We start from the raw sequence: 20,120 nt of genomic DNA, 5'->3' as shown, positions 1-20,120 counted from the left end.
TTCAATATTCTCAGACTGTATTTGTCTTTAAGATATTTTCTAAATCAGCCTGTTGAACTGATTTTGCAACTCGCTCTGATTCGCTTTTCTTACATTTGTGGATTGTGTTCCACTGGTGTTCCACTAACAGTAGAGTCTACAATGCTAGTATGGCTAAAAAATAAAGAGAAATTTGGACACAAGAGATAGCTGAATACAGAACATTACCAGTCTGTTGCCTGAATACGCATGTGATTATTCACATTAGTGTGTGCTGACATGACATGAAGACTCTCCTCATGTACATGAGCTCAGTTAATTCAGTGGCTGTCAAAACTGCCATTAAACGTCACAAATGAATATACATAAAATCTCCCTTGTGTCCTATGAGGATGATGAGGTTGAGGCAGATGAAGAGGCAGCAGCCGCGGTGTGCGTCTGAGAGTCTATGAGGTCCATGTCCTCGTCCTCGTTCACTCCACATGTGTCGACTACACAGATAAGGCAGCTGGTGACGGGAAACGCTCGTACCTTGCTGCAAGTCACCCACCTGGACACACAGAAAAACTGATTTACAGCATGAAACTGGAATAAAAATCCAAACTAAATTCAGAGTTTATTTATTTCATTTAAATAAGACAGATGTTGAGGCAGGAGTTATTGTAAGTCCTACATATCAGCAGCAACAAAGAAAAAATGTCAACGCCTATTTTTGGTGATATTACTGTAGTTTTATTTGACTAATATTGAGTTAAGTTGGTACACAAACCTGTCAGTGTCAGTGTGATACTCCAGGACATGTCCGAGCCTCCCAACCCCTTGAAACCCCGCCAGCACATAGATGGTATCACCCACAGCCTCACACTTCACCGTAACACCTCGCCATGGCATCGCTGAGGCAGCACGCCACTCATTACTGGCGATGTCGTAGTACTCCACCGAGTCCAATCCACCTTGAAAAACACACAAAGGAGTGCAGTGAGTTTCTTTATATCACATCTCTGTACTTACACACAGAGTATTATGACTACAGTGCCCATTGGTATTAATAGTAGTAGTAATATTTGTATTATTACCCAGTGCCCCCTGCCCTCCAATGGCATAGATCCTGTTGTTGACCACCACCAGCCCGTGGTTCTTCCTGGCTACTCTCATCCCACATAGCTCCTTCCATCTGAGAAGAGAAAGAGGGAGACAGAGGCAGGTAAGAAGACAAGAAAAAGATCTGTTAAAATGTAAAATTGCAGTGTAACAGTGTAACACACATGCAGCGATTTAACAAGAACAATACGTGAATCACTGCTTTTTTGTGCATATCATTGTCGTGTAAAACTCTTGTTATTCAAAATTTGCAAATATGGTAAAGAGTTCCCTTTTTTGTAAGCCACTGTCTTTCCTTATATTTTTTATATTACGTCAGAGTTAACTTCTTACTGTGTACAGTGTATTTCTGTGACTCACTGTTGTGTGTTGGGATCATAGACCTCACAGTTGTTGAGGACCCTGCCAGAGACATTGTTGCCCACAGTTCCTCCACAGACGTAGATGAGCCCATTGGCCTCAACTGAGCCGTGGCTGCAGCGGGCCATCAGCATGCTAGTTTTCACTTGCCATGACTCTGTCCTGGTGTCGTAGCACTCGAAAAGGTCCAGGGCTGAGCTGCCTGCAGACACACGCATACAGTATATAACATCATGATTAAATATGTCCAGAAGTAGGAGGTATTTCTCCCATAATGAATAATCAACTCTGCTATATCTCTAGCAGAATTTCTTTTTTTTTTGCAATTCAACTTCAAGGTAAAAATGATCCCTTTAAAGTTTTCTTCTTTTCCTTAAAGGTCCAGTGAGTAGAATATAGTGGCTTGGCAGAAATGGAATATAATATTCATAAGTATGTTGTAATTAGTGTGTAATCATCTGAAAATAAGAATCGTTGTGTTTTCGTTACCTTAGAATGAGCCCTATCTATATAGGGGGCAGGCCCTCTTGCAGGGAGCCCACCATGTTGCACCACCATGTTTCTACATTAGCCTAGAACATACAAACCAAACAATGGCTCTAGAGAGGGCGTTGTTCATGAGTTTTGCGGCCATTGTAGGTTCTCCTACACGCTTGGAAGAGGAGGGGGAGGGAGAGGGATATTCAGTTGGTTGCAACCTGCAACCTCACTACTAGATGCCACTAAATCTTACACACCGGACCTTTAACCACATCAACCTACAAACCTATTTTATCCATGCCATAATAAAACTCAATTACCCCTCAACGCATTCAGTAGATACAGAAAATCCTGACTCCTAGGTCCAACTCCCTCTCCCCCACCTCCCTGTTCTCACCAACTTCCGAGCCCCCGGATGTGTAGATCTTGCCCTGAGCGGCGCAGGCAGCCAGGCTGTCACGAGGTGTGGGAGGACCTAGCTTGGAATACCAGCTGTCCTTCAGGACGTTGTAGCAGTCCATACGTTTAATGGGGAAGAGCTGTGAGCCACCCAGGATGTACACCACATTGTCCCAGAAGACGGCTGTGGCATCCCGGCGCTTCTCGAAGGGGCAGCGGATGTCTGTCCAGCTGGAGTCCTGCATAAAAACCAAGACTGACACTTGACCACTGGCAAATATGATTAGACTAGACTAAACTATACAAAGCTATGCTATATTGTTGTTTGTGCAACATATAATCCATACAGGGTGAGATACTTATACTGTCAACTTTTCATAATCTAAGAAAATAAATTAACCTTATTTTCACAGTGAACACTTTTAAGCCCAAAAGTAGTTGAACAATTCTTTCAACTGAAACCCCAAATTGGACTTTTGCAAATTGCATAAGAGTGTATATCCACCCAACATTTGCTGACTTGACAGCCCCTGTGCCCCCCACGTACAAGAAGGTACCTTGGGGTTGAAGTAGCGGCAGGACTGTGGCTGGGAGCCTCCAAACAACGCAATTCGGTAATCATGCTTCTTGCGTCGTGGGCGGCTGCTCTCTCCCAGGTCCTCTCGATCCTCCAGAGACAGTAGGTGGTAGCGCATCCCACCTGGGACAAGAGCACAGGCTGTTTTTTGTTTCGTGTGAGTATGTGTGCTCATGTAAAACCAATAGACCCTAAAACTTAAGGTTACATATATAATCCCAGTTCTCTGATTAGCATGAGTGAGTGTCTCACTATGGGAACGCCTCCTGCCAATCAGAAGTTCAAATAATATTACACCAGCCCTAATTGGCTGGCACTAGTGACGCCTATGTCAGAAGGGGATGGGACCCTCCTCCTATATATTGGGTTGACATGGTGTCGGTTGTCATTCAAAACAATCTCACCTCTTCTTCACTTCCATAGCAAGGAGGGTGGTCTCATGAGACACTCACTCATGCTAATCAGAGAACCGGGGTTATACCTATAACCTTAAGTTCTCTTTCATAGCATTCTTTTTGTGTCTCATTATGGGAAAAATACTGTCTCCCGGATTGCCAGACATGCCTGAGAAGAAGACAACTGTCCCCAGTGGCACTTCACAAAGGAGGAGCCACTTTCTAAGAAGAGCCTGTACTGAGGACTGAATGTGCCAGGGTTGGTGCCGTGACATCCAACCTATAAAATCTAGCAAACGTGTGGGGCGAGGCCCAGCATGCAGCCACACACACTTCTTAAATAGAAACTCCCATAAAGAGAGCCCACAAGGTTGCTAAAACTCCAATAGCTCCCACTATCCAGTGGGACAGATGCTGTTTGGACACAGGCTTACCCACGTGTGGTTTTGTCCAAGACACAAATAACTGGTCGCCCTTTCTAAAACCCTGGGTATTGTCTACATTAATTCGCAGTGCATGAACTGGACACATAGTATGCAGACGCTGATGCTCCTCAGAGGAGAAAGGCAGGGTATAAAGAGTGGCTAGTTCTATACGAGAGCACAAGCCTATAACCGTTGAGATAAAGGCAGGGTTAGGCTGCAGACTGACCTTAGTTGGGCCATCAGACATTGGTTGAGGGTAAACCTGTTGCCCCTGCAAAATAGCACTAGATTTGTATGCATAGTCTCACCCTTTTTCAGTGGATAAAAATACTTTAGCTAGGACAGAGTCCAGGATGAGCCCTATGAAGGTATCATGCCGTCAGGCTAGCAGAGGCGTTGAGGACTCTCACTGACAGAGCTGCTGCCTTTTAGCACTTATCGGTGAGGCTGGACTGGAAGGAGTCTGTCTTGGAGGAACGTGATAGAGCCAAAGAAGACAGGGAGGTCTTTGGATGAAGGTGGCTCCCTACCAGTGGCTCTATGAGCGGCATCTGGCAGACACCGTTGTACTCCGTCCCCTCACAATCCAGCAGGGAACCTCCAACAATGGGGTGTCTCTCGCTGTATGGCCTATCTTTCCACATCACCACTATCTTGGTAGTTCCAGAAAAAAAGGCAGCACTTGCTTCCCTGTCTTGTTCGCTGTTGGCAATTTCTTGCCATCAAACTGAGATTTCACAACCTCTGCTTTAGCGACGGGCCATGGGATGTTGAGCCTGGTGGCTGCTCACTTGCACATATCCTGCATGTCCAGATTCAGGAGAGGTGATGCCGTGGTTAGCCAGCGGTGCTACTTTTCTGGAGGTATTGCTACCTGTTAAGGGGTATTGCTACCTGTTGGGGGGTATTGCTACCTTTATTAGCAAAAGTACTGCTACTTCACCCTAAGACTAGCCGAAGAAGAGTATCACTACTGTTCGTAAACTAGTGTGTAACTGTACAGCTGGAGCCGAAGCGCCCAGTGACCGAGTTGTGCACTCGAGTCCATGACAGTTCAGCTTAGTACCTGACAGCTCAGTTGACAACAGGCTTCTGTGAGAAGCGACAAGAGGTTTTTGAATGATAACTGACGCTATGTCAGCCCAATATATAGGAGGAAGGTCCTATAACCATAGGTGTCACTAGTGCCAGCCAATTAGGGCTGACATGATGCTATTTGAGCTTGTGACGAGGTCACATAGGAGGCGTTCCCATAGTGAGACACAAAACAAATACTATGAAAGAGAACTAATACAGTTTTCATGTTTAATTTTTTGTGTTTCTTCACATGAGAATGATACAGTCAGTATTATATATGTTATTATGTCTACAATTATATGCATGTCCATATGTTTGTGTGTATGGGTTTTATCTCTTTCTACGCACTGATGACCATCTTGAGGCACTGTGGGTTTTCCTGGATGAGAGGCTCAGCCTGCACTGTCTTGGACAGAAAGGTTTTGGAGACCAGGGGGAAGCGAACACACCCCAGCACCTCCACCATATACTGCTGTCTGTTACACACATCGTACTTCAGCCAGCGCACCGCTGCGTCATAAATCTACAAAATGCAACAATAAAACATGATTGAAAATACCAGTACAAGGGATATTCTTTCTAGCAAAATCTATTGCTCAGGGTGTCCTAGTTGAAAATGTACTTTCCTATCTCTCGGGGCTTTGAACTGTCTGATGGCAAGGCAAAAAAAACTTTCTTTCATCTCGCTGCTTGTGTTATAGTTAAAGTTGTACTTCTTCAGGTCTCTTAAATATAGATAAAGAAAAAGATAAAGTAAGTACAACCCCCCCCCCCCCCCCAAAAAAAAAACAAAACAAAAAACATGTCTATACCCTTCTTACTACAATGATTGAGCTTAATAGATCTGTATCAACTGATACTTCGGTACAAAAGGGCTAAAGGTTACCATACAGGTCAGAAAAATACAAAGCACAAGTTTACAGCAGATAATAAGAAGGCTGTTTGCAGGCCAATTCTCTGCTGTTAATTTTGCCTTGTTGTGATGAGTAACCCTATTTATTTGGTACAAGCTTGTTCAAAATAAGCATTATTTGCACATATTACTTTTCTAAAAAGAGTTAGGGACTTATTCTCATGCTAATTCCCCAATCTTTGGCGAAGTCCTGCTGAAATAAAACAGTAATACTGGGAGATTTCTGCAAAAAGGTGGATTTTTTTGGTTCTTAAGTACATTCTTTAAAACTATAGCACAAAATAAATCAAGCATGCAGTCAAAGAATGTTGTTGCGTGTATATATTATAGATGTGTACCTGTGCCTCAGCACGGACAGTGAGTTTGTCCTGGTGCAGTAGATGTGTGAGCTGTGTGACATCCAGTTGCAGAAACTCGTCCAGTTTGTAGACTTCAGTGAAGTGGAGCTGAAAAAAGTCCTCTGCTGCTGCCTTGAGCTCAGGACAGTCCATACAGTCTGCCAGGGCTGAGATTCCTAGAGGAGGACAGAATAAGGAGCAATGAGTAATGAGTTTTCCCGCCTAGCCTTAAAAAGCATAACTCGCTCAGCTGGAATAGAGATGCACTGATCCGACTTTTTCAGTCCCCATACCGATACATGGGCTTTGGGATTGGTAATTGATACCGAGTACCAATCTGATACCAGTGTTTAATTAATATGCTGTATGCCTCACTGTCACTGTGTGACTGGGATCATTCTTTTATGTGAAAAATCAGGCTTGTCTTAAACATTAATTTCCTAACTTTGTAAAACAAAATTAAACAAATAATACATATATATATAAATTTCCTGAATTTTTATTTATTAAAATTATGGCACACAATACCAGATTGGCCCATTGTCACAGATACCTGATCCAGTTATCTCAGTCAGTATCAGACTGATATCCGATATCAGTATCAGTATCAGTGCATCTCTAAACTGGTATTTATAGTCCCTTAGTCTAGGTATTATTTAGTGACTGATGCTGGTGACTTAATAAATTAAAGGGTACCCATTATGCTTTTCTTTATTTCCAGTCATATATATGATGTTACTATGTCGGATGTTCATATTAAATGTGGCCAAAGTGTCAAATGATGATGTAAATGTATGTAGAAGTTATCCCTTTGAGCAAAAAGCAACAGCTTCAGACTACTCTGAATGCTCTTCTTTTTTTTTTTTTTAAACTTTCAGCCCAAGCCAACCTCGGCTCATGACGGATTTCTTTGTATAGTCATCTGCTCCATGCAGAGTGCCCATGTTCACTGCTCCGCTCTGCTTACATTATGCTAATCATAAACTGCTAATCACACTGAGCCATGACTTGAGTCGAGTTGGCACGCTGTCAGTGTTTTTCCATTACACAGCACAGCAAAGTAAAATAAGTTGTTTACCTGTTGGAGGTGTGCCGGTTGTCTGCAGCTCTTCATCAAACATCATCATCACTGTGGCTGTTTCTGCTTGTACTATTCGTCCCTGGATTATCTCTAACTGAACAAATAGCCCCAAATATCACCATATGTCGTTGTGTCGACCTGTTATTTAGTCGTATAAAAGCTTTTAATATGAAGCAATAAATCAGGAAATACTGGGTTTGCATTGGCGGTAACTTGACACGACTCTGATACAGCTGCCCCTTGGCAGCCTATGGAAAGCTGGCCGATTAGAACAGAGTGGGCTCCTCAGAAGGGGGGCCTTAAAGAGACAGGAGCTAAGACTGCCTGTTAAGAGACAGAGGCTGAACTGAGGGGCTGCATAAAGGGTCAGTATAAGATAAATAAGGAGTTTTTTGAGCTGTGAATCATGGAAAGCTACTCTATTGGAGTCCCAGAATAAAAATAGAGAGCTGGAAATGAGCATAATAGGTCCCCTTTAAGGATCAGAGGGCTCAGCAAGTGAGATAAGAGTTACTTAATTGTATTTCTGTTCTCACCCAAGCAGTTTGTTGCATCAATCTGTCCTTTGAGGAACTCCACACACATTTTCTTCACTGGCTCAATCTGGTACTGGTTGGCTGCATCCAGCAACGACTGGACATTACTGCTGTTCACTGAAATCCTGGCACACACATACACACGCCTTACCATTAAAAGTAAATACTGGGGTGGTTCTGGTGAAATCTCAACACAAAGTGTCAAGACAGGTGACAGCAGCAGCTGGTACAGGTGGATCTTCTGTAAAGTTTAGTGACTCGATTGACACAACACAAACCACCACACCTGTGCTCTACTTTTAGCCAAGGTTCTTACCTAGCTGTGTAGATAAATTCAATCAACAGCTCAATGATCTCAGGCTCAGCACTCCTGAGTTCCACCTCATGGGACATCGACTCCATCATTCTGGCTGGAAATGAGAGAAAAAGATAAGAATTAATAGGAAATAAACACATCCAACAATACATGGCGACATGAAATTAAATGGTTTGAAATTTTTCCTGGTTCATGTGGAATAGTTTGGATGTCTTTAGGCAGAAGGTACAGGTTACCAAGCTGGAAGTTAAACAGGTATAAATTTTCCTTAGTTCCACGATCAATCAAACTACTGAACAGTAAGAGTGTTCAGTAGTTACATGTATACAAATATATTGTGTATATATGGAGAGACTGTGAACTGCTACATCACCAGTGCTAATCATGTCTTACCTTAATCTTGTATTATGATTTTGGTTTGCAAAATTAATCATTTGGTAAATTGGCCATAATCAAAGATTCTGCTTTTATGTCTGGAGCTAAAACAATCATGCTGACAAAAGCTCAGTATCTCTTTCATTAGATTATTAAGACTAGTAATGATGATCACAATATCTAAATACATTACAGGGGTTTTACCTGAATTTCATGGTTATAGTTAACTTTGTTTCTTTTTGCAGCTTATTCAACTCTTAATACTAAAACAGCACAGATTTCAATACTTTAGAATAAAGGTGCTCATTTTGAAGCATTTTCGAAACACATCCCTGCATCTGTGATGTAATGTTCTATCAGAAATCACATTATCTCCAGCAGCAGAGGCAATTTCCTCACCGTAGTGGTCCACTGGTGCTCAACGTATAAACTATCAAATGTGTCTGTCTATGTTTATGTGTTTGTGTGTGCACACTTACTGGTGAACATGAGGCTGAAGAAATGGCTGGCAGCAGCCAGCACCACCCTGTGGGCAGATATGTGTTTCCCCTGAACCACCAGGGTCACATCACAGAGGGTACCCTGAAGAACACACACACACACACACACACACACACACACACACACACACACACACACACACACACACACACACACACACACACACACACACAGGTGTCAAGACAGGGTGGACATACATCTACAAATGCACGCACGCACGCACGCACACACGTATGCACGCACGTATGCACGCACACACACATCACATCACATCACATCACATCAGCAAGGTATTCTTAGACTCACCTGTTTCCTCAGGTTGTTCATGACTCCCATGATGCTGGACAGCTGCCTGTACTCATCTTTGGTGGCACATTTCCTCTCGCTCTTCTTCTTGGTGCTTGACGCCTTCTCCGGTGAGGCCATGCCCGTCATGTCTGGCTGCTTAATGTTACCTGTTACCAGTCAAATTAAACTACAACACATCAGCACCGCTGCCAGCCAGCAGTGTGCAGCTGCAGTCTCTTTGTTGTCGCTCAGCCACTGACAGTCTGTTTGCGAGTCACTGGCAGCTTGATGAGATTGAAACAGACGCAAATTTAGCTACTGCGTCTCCCAGAAAGCTCTCAAAGAAAGAAAAAAACCCCCTGTGTTAACCAAGTCTCCAAACAGGTTAGCAACAGTTACTGTGGTAAAAGCTTTCTTCTGCCTTTAGCTATTAGGTTGTAGTTCTTCTTCTTCTTCTTTGTTTTTATTGACCTATCGCAAACCAACTTTAAAGGTGCATACCGCCACCTGCTGGATCGGAGTGTTTAGATTCATGGCATTAGATCATCTGACTACTGATTGGTCTATAGAAAAGAAAAAAAATCACACCCATATTTCCTAATCCTGCCCTCCCCTTCTCTTCTTGTGTTATGTATATTTATTTATATTATTATGATCAAGTTTTATTTTCTATCTTATGTTACATTAATGTTTTTTAACATGGTTTTATGTTAATTTTATGTCTATTTTCATTTGAAGCACTCGGTGCATGTAATTTCTTTGTCATAAAGCACTTTAAGCTGCATTTCTTATATGAAAGGTGCTTTACAAATAAAGTTTATTATTATCATTCTGATTTCCCAGAAGTCCCGTCCTGTGCTCAGTAGTAATTTTTAAACCACATTCCTGCCCTGTCTCATGTACTATATTTCTTAATGTCTCCCTCTCTGAATTATATTTACTACAATGCATGATGTGTTCTATACATCTTCCAGCGTGTAACACCACTGACACAGATTTGATTGACTTTTCCCCATTATATATAATGTGGAGTGAAAACCTGCATTGTGTAATGATATCCTCCTTCAAACTGTTAAAGAACTGACTTCTGTATATTATAATAAAGTCTCCCTTTATGGTCTGTATCTCATTCCTTCTGCCAGGCGTTAATTGTGGCTGTTCTAATTAATGATTGATTAATGATTTAACACCCATATGAGCAGGGGCACAACAAAACTGCACTTCTATACTCATCTTTTGTAATCTTAAAAGCATAACATGAATTTCTATCATAAGATCTTCTCTGACTGTTTGCTTTGATGACAAACCTCTGAGAGCTGCTGCTGAGTCTGAGCAAATGACTGTTTTTGAAGCAGAATCTGGGAGAATCCATAGAGGAACATTACTTAAAACAACAGATGGACTGTAGTTTTACTCTTTGAGACCCATCTTTCCTGCAATCTTGCCTACAGTATAATCCATCCAAAACCTCTGTCATCAACCTTAGCATTCACTTAAAACCTCAGTGGTGGGGTGTTCCTTTCCACATCCTTTTAGTTGAACCCAATAGTTTCTCTTGTCTAAGATGTAATGGCAACTCACCAGCTTCTACTAACAGAGCATTTATTGGAGTTGTTCTCATAGCCTCTCAACATAGTCTTAATGCTCTGTTCTGAACCCTGTCTAATCTTTGTAAAATTGTTTTACATACTTTACATACTTTACCATATTCTATACATCTATAATCAATAGTGGATCTTATTAGTGCCCAGTATATATTTAATAGTGATAGTTTATCAGCCCTCCAGTTATATTAACCACATACATTCCTCATGAAGTTTAAAGCTCTTACATTTTGTTTGTATTTGCTTTATATGAGAATTCTACATGGTCTTTTCGTCAAACTATAACCCTAAATATTTAAATTCTGGCACTCTCTCAAAAGGTTGTCCTTATAGATATAAGTCGATGTTAATTGGTGCTTTCTTTCATGTAAACAACATAAAACATGATTTAGCAACCGAAACCTTGAAACCTGTTGTATGACCAACTTTCAACAATCTGTAAAGCAAGATTTTTAATCACAATTAACATTTCTCCCTCTTTTCCAGATTTGCCCCATCATCTGCATATAATGAAGTACTTATATCTCTATTTGCATCCCTAAATGTATCATTTATCATAATATTAAAAAGGATAAGGCTAATTACACTTCCATGAGGAATTCCATTTTCTATTTCAAACTCACTAGACATATCTGATCCCACTCTCCAATACCAAGCTGACTCATTTTAATTAGTAGCCCTTCTTTCCACCGTCTCATAAGCCTTTTTGATATCTTAGTATATGACAACCATTACTTATTTCATATGACGAGGTTTTTCAACATCATTACTCATCTTCACTAAAGCATCTATAGTAGATCTACCTCTATGGAATCCACTTCGAGATGGGCTTAGCAGTCCTTTATGCTCTAAAAAGTAATCTAGTCTTTTCAGCATCATCTTTTCTATTAATTTATATAAATGTCATGTTAAAGCTATAAGTCTATAGTTATCTGCATTCCCTGGATCCTTACCTGGTTTAACCATAGACAATCAATGGACTTAACAAAAGTAAGTATCAGAGCACTTTTCCACCCACTAGGGAGTTTTCCTTCATTCCAGATCTTGTTGAACAAATCTAAAATAACATTAAAAACATTATCAGGTGAGCGTTAACCTCCTGAAAATGGCTTTATATTTAAATAGTATAAAATGGGGAAGTGATCACTAACATTAGTGGAGATGTTTGAGACTTTCCATTCACTAGATCTTGCTAAATGAGCACTCACCAGTGTAAGATCTAACCTTGTGATCACATGTTCATCCTTGTATCACTTCCGTTATTCAAACAATAACTTGTCCATTTTTTAAAAAAAATACTTTTTATTTAGTTTAAACAAGGCCACAATGCACAATACCCCCCCCCCCCCCCAACAGCAGCTGTAGGCATGTCCATCCCACTGCCGATGTTCGTTACTTGTCCATTTTTATTTATTTATATTTTTATTCAATCCGTGTGTGTCGACCAGACAGATCAGGCAGTTGGTGAAGGGATACGCTTGTACCTTCCTGCAAGTCACCCACCTGGACACACAGAAAAAAACTGATTTAAAAACACGAAACTGGAATAAAAAGCACTTTGCAAAGAAATCCAAACTAAATTCAGAGTTTATTTATTTCATTTATATCAAAGATATTGAGACACTAGTTACTGTTACTGCTACATATTAGCAGCAACAAGGTGTCAACGCCTATTTTTTGTGATATTAGTTTTATTTGACTAATATTGAGTCAAGTTGGTACACAAACCTGTCAGTGTTAGTGTGGTACTCCAGGACATGTTCGAGCCGCCCGACCTTTTGAAACCCTGCCAGCACATAGATGGTATCACCCACAGCCTCACACTTCACCGTAACACCTCGCCATGGCATCGCTGAGGCAGCACGCCACTCATTACTGGCGATGTCGTAGTACTCCACCGAGTCCAGATCACCTAGAAAAACACACAAAAGCAGATAGTGAGTTTCTTTATATCATGTCTCTGTACTTACACACAGAATATTATGACTACAGTGGCCACTGGTATTAATAGTACTGCATTACTCATTATCATTGTAGTAGTTGTGGTAATATTTGTATTATTACCCAGTGCCCCCTGCCCACCAATAGCATAGATCCTGTTGTTGACCACCACCAGCCCGTGGTTCTTCCTGGCCACTCTCATCCCACACAGCTTCTTCCATCTGAGGACAGAGAGAGGGAGACAGAGGCAGGTGAGAAGACAAGAAAAAGATCTGTTAAAATGTAAAATTGAGAATACACACATACAGCAATGCGACAAGAACAATACGTGCATCACTGCTTGTATCACTGTCATGTAAAACTCATTATTCAAAATTTGCTAATATGGTAAAGATTTCCCTTTCATCCTTACATTTTTTATATTACGTCAGAGTTACCTTCTTACTGTGTACAGCGTATTTCTCTGACTCACCGTTGTGTGTTGGGATCATAGACCTCACAGTTGTTGAGGACCCTGCCAGAGACATTGTTGCCCACAGTTCCTCCACAGACGTAGATGAGCCCGTTGGCCTCCACTGAGCCGTGCCTGTAGCGGGCCCTCAGCATGCTGGTTTTCACCTGCCATGACTCTGTCCTGGTGTCGTAGCACTCGAAAAGGTCCAGGGCTGAGCTCCCTGCAGACACACGCATACAGTACATAACATCATGACTAAATATGTTCAAAAGTAGGAGGTATTTCTCCCATAACGAATAATCAACTCTCCTATATTTCTGGCAGAATTTATCTTTTTTTTGGCAATTCAACTTCTCAAGACTTGGAAGATATCAATTCAAAGTTTGCTACTTTTTTCTTAACCAAACCAAACTACAAACTTTAGTTATCCAAGCTATAAGCTCCTAGGTCCCTCATATTCCCTGTTCTCACCCATTCCAGATCCCCCGGATGTGTAGATCTTGCCCTGGGCGACGCAGGCAGCCAGGCTGTCACGAGGTGTGGGAGGACCGGGCTTGGAGTACCGGCTGTCCTTCAGGATGTTGTAGCAGTCCATACGTTTAATGGGGAAGAGCTGTGAGCCACCCAGAATGTACACCACATTGTCCCAGAAGACGGCTGTAGCGTCCCGGCGCTTCTCGAAGGGGCAGCGGATGTCTGTCCAGCTGGAGTCCTGCATAAAAACCAAGATTGACACTTGACCACTGGCAAATATGATTAGACTAGACTAAACTATACAAAGCTATGCTATATTGTTGTTTGTGCAATATACAGTCCATACAGGGTGAGATACATATACTGTCAACTTTTCATAATCTGAGAAAATTAACCTTAATTTTCACTTGCTAACAGTGAGCAATTTTAAGCTCAAAAGTAGTAAAAAATTCTCTCAACTGACACCCCAAATTGGAGTTTTTCAGTTTCACACTGAAGTATACATAAGGGTATATATACACCCAACATTTGCTGACTTGACAGCTGGTGGGGGTTTCTTTGATTGTACGTGCAAACAGGTACCTTAGGGTTGAAGTAGCGGCAGGATTTCAGCTGGGAGCCTCCAAACAAGGCGATTTGGTAATTGTGCTTCTTGCGTCGTGGGCGGCTGCTCTCTCCCAGGTCCTCCCGATCCTCCAGAGACAGTAGGTGGTAGCGCATCGCACCTGGGACAAAAGCACAGGCTGTTTTTTGTTTTGTGAGTGTGTGTGCTCATGTAAAGCAAACAGACCCTGAAACTTATCAAGTTTGAATGTTTATTTTTTTGTGTTTCTTCACATGAGAATGATACAATCAGTATTATATATGTTATTATGTCTATAATTATATGTATGTCCATATGTTTGTGTGTATGGATTTTGTCTCTATACGCACTGGTGACCATCTTGAGGCACTGTGGGTTTTCCTGGATGAGAGGCTCGGCCTGCACTGTCTTGGACAGAAAGGTGTTGGAGACCAGGGGGAAGCGAACACACCCCAGCACCTCCACCATATACTGCTGTCTGTTACACACATCGTACTTCAGCCAGCGCACCGCTGCGTCATAAATCTACAAAATACAACAATAAAACATGGATGAAAATATTACTTACAAGGGATATTCTCTGTAGCAAAATCTATTGCTCAGGGTGTCCTAGTTGAAAATTCACTCTCCTGTCTCTCTAGGTTTTGAACTGTCTGATGGCAAAGCAAAAAACTTGATATAATTTTGCTGGTTTATGGCTAAAGGTTACCATACAGGTCAGAAAAATACAAAGTACAAGTACTTTACAGCAGATAATAAGAAGGCTGTTTGCAGGCCAATTCTCTATTGTTAATTTTGCTTTGTTGTGAGTAACCCTATTTATTTGGTACAAGCTTGTTCAAAATAAGCATTATTTGCACATATTACTTTTCTAAAAAGAGTTAGGGACTTATTCTTGTGCCACTTCCCCAATCTTTGGTGAAGTCCTGCTGAAATAAAACAGTAATACTGGGAGATTTCTGCAAAAAGGTGGATTTTTTGGTTCTCAAGTATGTTCTTTAAAATTATAGCACAAAATAAATCAAGCATGTAGTCAAAGAATGTTGTTGTGTGTATATATTATAGATGTGTACCTGGTCCTCAGCACGGACAGCGAGTTTGTCCTGGTGCAGTAGATGTGTGAGCTGTGTGACGTGCAGTTGCAGGAACTCTTCCAATTTGTAGACTTCAGTGAAGTGGAGCTGGGAAAAGTCCTCTGCTGCTGCCTTGAGCTCAGGACAGTCCATACAGTCTGCCAGGGCTGAGATTCCTGCAGGAGGACAGAATAAGGAGCAATGAGTAATGAGTTTTCCTGCCTAGCCTTAAAAAGCATAACTCGCTCAGCTGGAATTCATCAGCCCTTAGTCTAGGTTTTAATTAATAACTGATGCAGGTGACTCAATAACTTAATGCTCAAAGGGCTCAGCAAGTAATATAAGAGTTACTTAATTGTATTTCAGTTCTCACCCAGGCAGTTTGTTGCATCAATCTGTCCTTTGAGGAACTCCACACACATTTTCTTCACTGGCTCAATCTGGTACTGGTTGGCTGCATCCAGCAACGACTGGACATTACTGCTGTTCACTGAAATCCTGGCACACACATACTTACCTTACCATTAAAAGTCAATACTGAGGTGGTTCTGGTGAAATCACAACACAAAGTGTCAAGACAGGTGACAGCAGCAGCTGGAACAGGTGGATCTTCTGTAAAGTTTAGTGACTTTTCTAAGCAATTATGATTCATAGTATTTTTTTTTTAAATAGAGGACAACACTAACCACCACACCTGCGCTCTACTTTTAGCCAAGGTTCTTACCTAGCTGTGTAGATAAATTCAATCAACAGCTCAATGATCTCAGGCTCAACACTCCTGAGTTCCACCTCATGGGATATCGACTCCATCATTCTGGCTAGAAGTAAGAGAAAAAGCTTAGAATTCATAGGAAATAAACAAATCCAACAATATATGGCAACATGAAATGAAATGGTTTTCAATTTTTCCTGGTTTGCGTGGCAACAGTTTGGGCAGAACTCCATTATTAATAAAGTATAATCATATATCATGATTTTGGTTTATAAAATTAATCATTTTGGTAAATTGGCCATAATCAAAGATTCTGCTTCTGTGTCTGGAGCTAAAATTATATTATTATAAAAGTTCAGTATCTTAGATTATTAAGACTAGTAATGATGATTACAATATCTAAATACATTACAGGGGTTTTACGTGAGGTTCATGGTTAAAGTTAACTTTGTTTCTTTTTGCATCTTATTCAAATCTTAATATTAAAACAGCAAAGATTTCAATATTTTAGAATAAAGGTGCTCATTTTGAAGCATTTTTTAAACACATCCCTGCATCTGTGATATAATGTTCTATCAGAAATCACATTATCTCCAGCAGCAGAGGCAATTTCCTCACTGTAGTGGTCCATTGGGGCTCAACGTACAAAATATCACACTTACTGGTGAACATGAGGCTGAAGAAATGGCTGGCAGCAGCCAGCACCACTCTGTGGGCAGAAATTTTTTTCCCCTGAACCACCAGGGTCACATCACAGAGGGTACCCTGATGAAAACACACACACAAAATGTCAAGACAGGGTGGAGAACATACATCTACAAAACTGTATGCTCAAGCACAAATAACATAAGCAAGGTATTCTTACAGACTCACCTGCTTCCTCATGTTGTTTATGACACTCATGATGCTGGACAGTTGCCTGGACTCATCTGTGGTGTCACACTTCCTCTCGCTCTTCATCTTGGAGCTTGACACCATGCTTGTAGTTTAACAAAAGGAAGTATCAGAGCACTTTTCCACCCACTAGGAAGTTTTCCTGTGTTACAGATCTTGTTGAACAAATCTAAAATAACATTCAAAATATTATCAGGTAACTGCTTTATGTATTTCATAACATAATTTATTGTGTCCAGGAGCAGTATAACCACTAACAGCCAGGGTACTTTTCAGCTCAGAAATTGTATATTCTAAATCCAGACAAGAATCGACTCTATCTCTGATCCTGTTCACTTCAGAGTTTTCTCTTAATATCTCTTTTCCTCTGTGCCTGTCCTCAAGATGGTTTCCACTGTGGACACTTGCAAATATTTTCCCAAGCAAATTATCCTTTTCCTCATAATTATCCATAATTGTTTACCATCAACTAGAACAGGAATTTGTACAGATACTATTTTCCAACTCATTTTCTTTAACATTGTCCATACCCTTTAATTGGACTTCCCCTCTTATGCTTGAGCAAAATTACCTCCACGTTTTTCTTTGTTCATTTAATAACTTTCCTAACCATGGCTCTCTTTCTTTAATGCCGCACAATTGAAGGTTTGAGGTTTCACACAATCACCCACATCATTACCACATGTTCAGTTACTTTCATTTGCAGTCACTAGTTTACATTTTACATTGTTTTGTCACATTGCTAGTTGGTTGAATTAAGTTATATGAATGTATTAATTAGTTTCTCTTGGGCTTTGAGTTACCTGGCTGCTGAATTTTCCTTCCTGGTCTGACAGAAGATGGGGCTGAGGGTGGAGCCTGGTTTTATGCAAAGGCCCAAGCCAAAGACTAGACCAAGACCTCTGACAGCATGGAGGATGATCAGGGTTTCTTTGTGTTGAGTTTCAGTTATTGTCTATGTTGTCTTCCTCTGTGTGTGTTTATTGGCTTGATTAGCTAGTACATAAACATCTTGTTTCGTTAGCCTTATTTTTCAGTAGAGTTATGTTTTGTTGACCTCTTTTTAAGGGCCCTATAACTCTGTTAATTTAATTAATTTGCTTTTATTTGTTTTGTTAAATTATTTTTGGGAAAATAAACCCAACTTTTGAACTCCAAACCTGTGTTTCCTTGTGCCTTCCCTGTTCAGTGCATGACAGTAGTCAATAACATTTTCTTGATTTAAATTCTTTCTCACCATTTTAAAAGCTTGATTTCGTACTTTTATGGCCTCGCTACACTCATCATTTCACCAAGGTACAACTCTCCTTTCACCACATATTTTAGTCGTTGGAACATAGATTGATTGTGTATTTATTATCATATCTGTAATTGTATCTGTGCATTCATCTTCCATGTTTATACTCCTTCCTAATTCTGCACAGTATTCCTTAAATTCATCCCATTTAGCTTTAGGAAAGCACCATCTACTGTGAGAACCTTTTTCCTGAAAATGCCTTTATATTTAAAGAGCATGAAATTGGGACGTGATCACTACCAATAGTGGAGATGTTTGAAACTTTCCATTCACTAGATCTTGCTAAATGAGCACTCACTAGTGAAAAATCTAAGCTTATGATCACATTTCTGTTCATCCTTGTACCACTTCTGTTATTCAAACAAACCAACAAACTATCATCTATCAGGTCTGCAATCACTTGTTCATTTTTATCTGTTTTACTGTTTCCCCATAAATTGTTGTGAGCATTAAAGACTCCAATACATATTTCTCTTTTGCTATTCTCACCTGCTATTTCATGGAACATTTCCATAGTTAGTGACTGGCATGGATTATAAAAGTTAACAAGCTTAATTTTTCCTTTTGGTCTGCATATTTCAATAACCACACATTCATATTTATTTGGACAGGATAATTTCCTAAATATTGCACATTCCCCACCTTGTTTAATGTTTCTATCACATCTCACTGAAGTATATCCTGGTATTGTAAAGTCTACATGTGGTTTTAAACAGGTTTCTTGAACACAAATTGCATCTGATAAAACATCTAGTCAATAAACCTACATTTTAAACTCTTGACCATTTGCAATTAATCCTCTAGCATTCCACTGAAGAATATGGATTACCATTACGATATAGATCACTACTTTCAAAGGCATCACAGTTCAGTGGATTGAGCATTTCATATATTGTATCTCCTTCAGTGTTTGTGATCCCTAAATACTGTAGTTCCTTGCTGCATCAACAATTGTATCAATTCATGCCCTTCCATCTTCTTGTTGGAGAGCTATAAAAGCCACTTTGCAGATAAACTCAACAAAGTCAAATCTACAAGTTAAGTCCCCTCCTTGACTCTTGCATAGTGTTTGCTCTCCTTACTGTGGGAGATTTTCTTTATGTATTTGACTGAGGCTCTCCGTTTGTTTTTCTGTTATTTTCTTGTTTACTCATTTACCTTATTTGATGCTTCAGCATATGAAACCTGGTTCATAATTTTGTATCTTTGTACGTCTCTCACAACACAGCCTTTAAAAGCGGCACTGTGTTCTCCTCCACAGTTGCAGCACTTCACTATCATTTTCTGTCAAGTTCTGACACAATGTCTTATTATTAATGATATTGATAGTAGAGCACCAGATATTACAACTATTTTGGCAACTGCACCTGGAATGTGTGTCTTGACTTTTTCTTCATTAATCTTTTTCTCGTCCAAAACCTTTCTCTGTTGTTCTGCATCCTTTGCAAATGTTAGTAGTCTTCTGTTGTTCAAGTATTTTGCAAACATAACTTTCTGAATCTCCTTTTCAATTGCCTTTGTGACTTTTACTGAAGTGAGGGGACTACCATCTTTGTTCACCACAATGATTGCTTTCCATTCTTTATTTTGTTCTGTGCTATTTCAACATTAGTTGTAGGCCTACTGCTTGAGGCCCTGTCTGAGGATTTCACCCTTTTGACATTGTCATCAGAATCCTCACTTTAACTACTGGATATTTCAAAGTTAGTCTTTTTCCTCCTTTTCTGGTAGTGGACCTGATACCAGTCCATTCCACTGTAATCACAATCATCATCTAAATTCTCTGCCATGATTTCTACATTCAAGCCACAAATGTTGCAAATCCGCCAAACCTTTCATAATTCCTCACCCTCTGTCCACGCTTCTCCACCTGCCAGCCAATCCCAAAGAGGCCAATCCAGGTTGTAGTGTCTTCTTCTTCTACGGTTTTAATTCTGGTTGAATATA

The 20,120-nt window shown here is 40.5% G+C and overlaps 2 protein-coding genes across 5 annotated transcripts; both read right to left on the bottom strand.

Annotated features, from left to right (window-relative positions):
- Positions 1–20: 20 nt before the first annotated feature.
- Positions 21–9,615, bottom strand: LOC122969758 (kelch-like protein 7). Its single transcript, XM_044335726.1, has 12 exons — positions 9,160–9,615; positions 8,832–8,934; positions 7,978–8,071; positions 7,662–7,786; positions 6,045–6,220; positions 5,142–5,316; positions 2,877–3,019; positions 2,318–2,558; positions 1,441–1,642; positions 1,056–1,153; positions 749–932; positions 21–529 (listed from the first exon to the last, which is right to left on the bottom strand). The coding sequence occupies exons 1-12, from the start codon at positions 9,286–9,288 to the stop codon at positions 364–366; spliced, it is 1,836 nt and encodes a 611-aa protein (XP_044191661.1). The 5' UTR covers positions 9,289–9,615; the 3' UTR covers positions 21–363.
- Positions 9,616–12,043: 2,428 nt separating this feature from the next.
- On the bottom strand, positions 12,044–20,113 carry LOC122969759 (kelch-like protein 7). 4 transcript variants are annotated; one of them, XM_044335730.1, is made up of 14 exons: positions 20,023–20,067; positions 17,680–17,778; positions 16,856–16,961; positions 16,645–16,747; positions 15,995–16,088; positions 15,644–15,768; positions 15,271–15,446; positions 14,548–14,722; positions 14,197–14,339; positions 13,612–13,852; positions 13,159–13,360; positions 12,810–12,907; positions 12,474–12,657; positions 12,044–12,248 (listed from the first exon to the last, which is right to left on the bottom strand). In XM_044335730.1, the coding sequence occupies exons 3-14, from the start codon at positions 16,958–16,960 to the stop codon at positions 12,152–12,154; spliced, it is 1,743 nt and encodes a 580-aa protein (XP_044191665.1). In that variant the 5' UTR covers position 16,961; positions 17,680–17,778; positions 20,023–20,067; the 3' UTR covers positions 12,044–12,151. The 4 variants fall into 4 exon arrangements, with proteins under 4 accessions (XP_044191665.1, XP_044191662.1, XP_044191666.1 ...); XM_044335727.1 differs by lacking the exon at positions 17,680–17,778 and having other exon boundaries at positions 20,023–20,113; XM_044335731.1 differs by lacking the exon at positions 17,680–17,778 and having other exon boundaries at positions 12,828–12,907; positions 20,023–20,113.
- Positions 20,114–20,120: the final 7 nt, after the last annotated feature.

The sequence above is a fragment of the Thunnus albacares genome, chromosome 19 (assembly GCF_914725855.1).
Source record: "Thunnus albacares chromosome 19, fThuAlb1.1, whole genome shotgun sequence".
Classification (NCBI taxonomy): Eukaryota; Metazoa; Chordata; class Actinopteri; order Scombriformes; family Scombridae; genus Thunnus; species Thunnus albacares.
Note: the sequence above shows the minus strand (reverse complement) of the source record. Positions and strands in the feature narration are given on the sequence as shown.

What these genes read in the sequence shown, in the direction of transcription:
- LOC122969758 (XM_044335726.1), bottom strand. Translation starts at nt 9,288, where the DNA reads ATGACGGGCATGGCCTCACCGGAGAAGGCGTCAAGCACCAAGAAGAAG. An exon ending in TGATGCAACAAACTGCTTGG is followed by an intron (nt 6,221 to 7,661) that starts GTGAGAACAGAA and finishes GTCCTCCTCTAG; the next exon opens with GAATCTCAGCCCTGGCAGAC. An exon ending in GCCGCTACTTCAACCCCAAG is followed by an intron (nt 2,559 to 2,876) that starts GTACCTTCTTGT and finishes GTTTTTATGCAG; the next exon opens with GACTCCAGCTGGACAGACAT.
- LOC122969759 (XM_044335727.1), bottom strand. Translation starts at nt 16,960, where the DNA reads ATGGTGTCAAGCTCCAAGATGAAGAGCGAGAGGAAGTGTGACACCACA. An exon ending in TAAACAACATGAGGAAGCAG is followed by an intron (nt 16,748 to 16,855) that starts GTGAGTCTGTAA and finishes TGTTTTCATCAG; the next exon opens with GGTACCCTCTGTGATGTGAC. An exon ending in TATGATCCCAACACACAACG is followed by an intron (nt 12,908 to 13,158) that starts GTGAGTCAGAGA and finishes CTCTGTCCTCAG; the next exon opens with ATGGAAGAAGCTGTGTGGGA.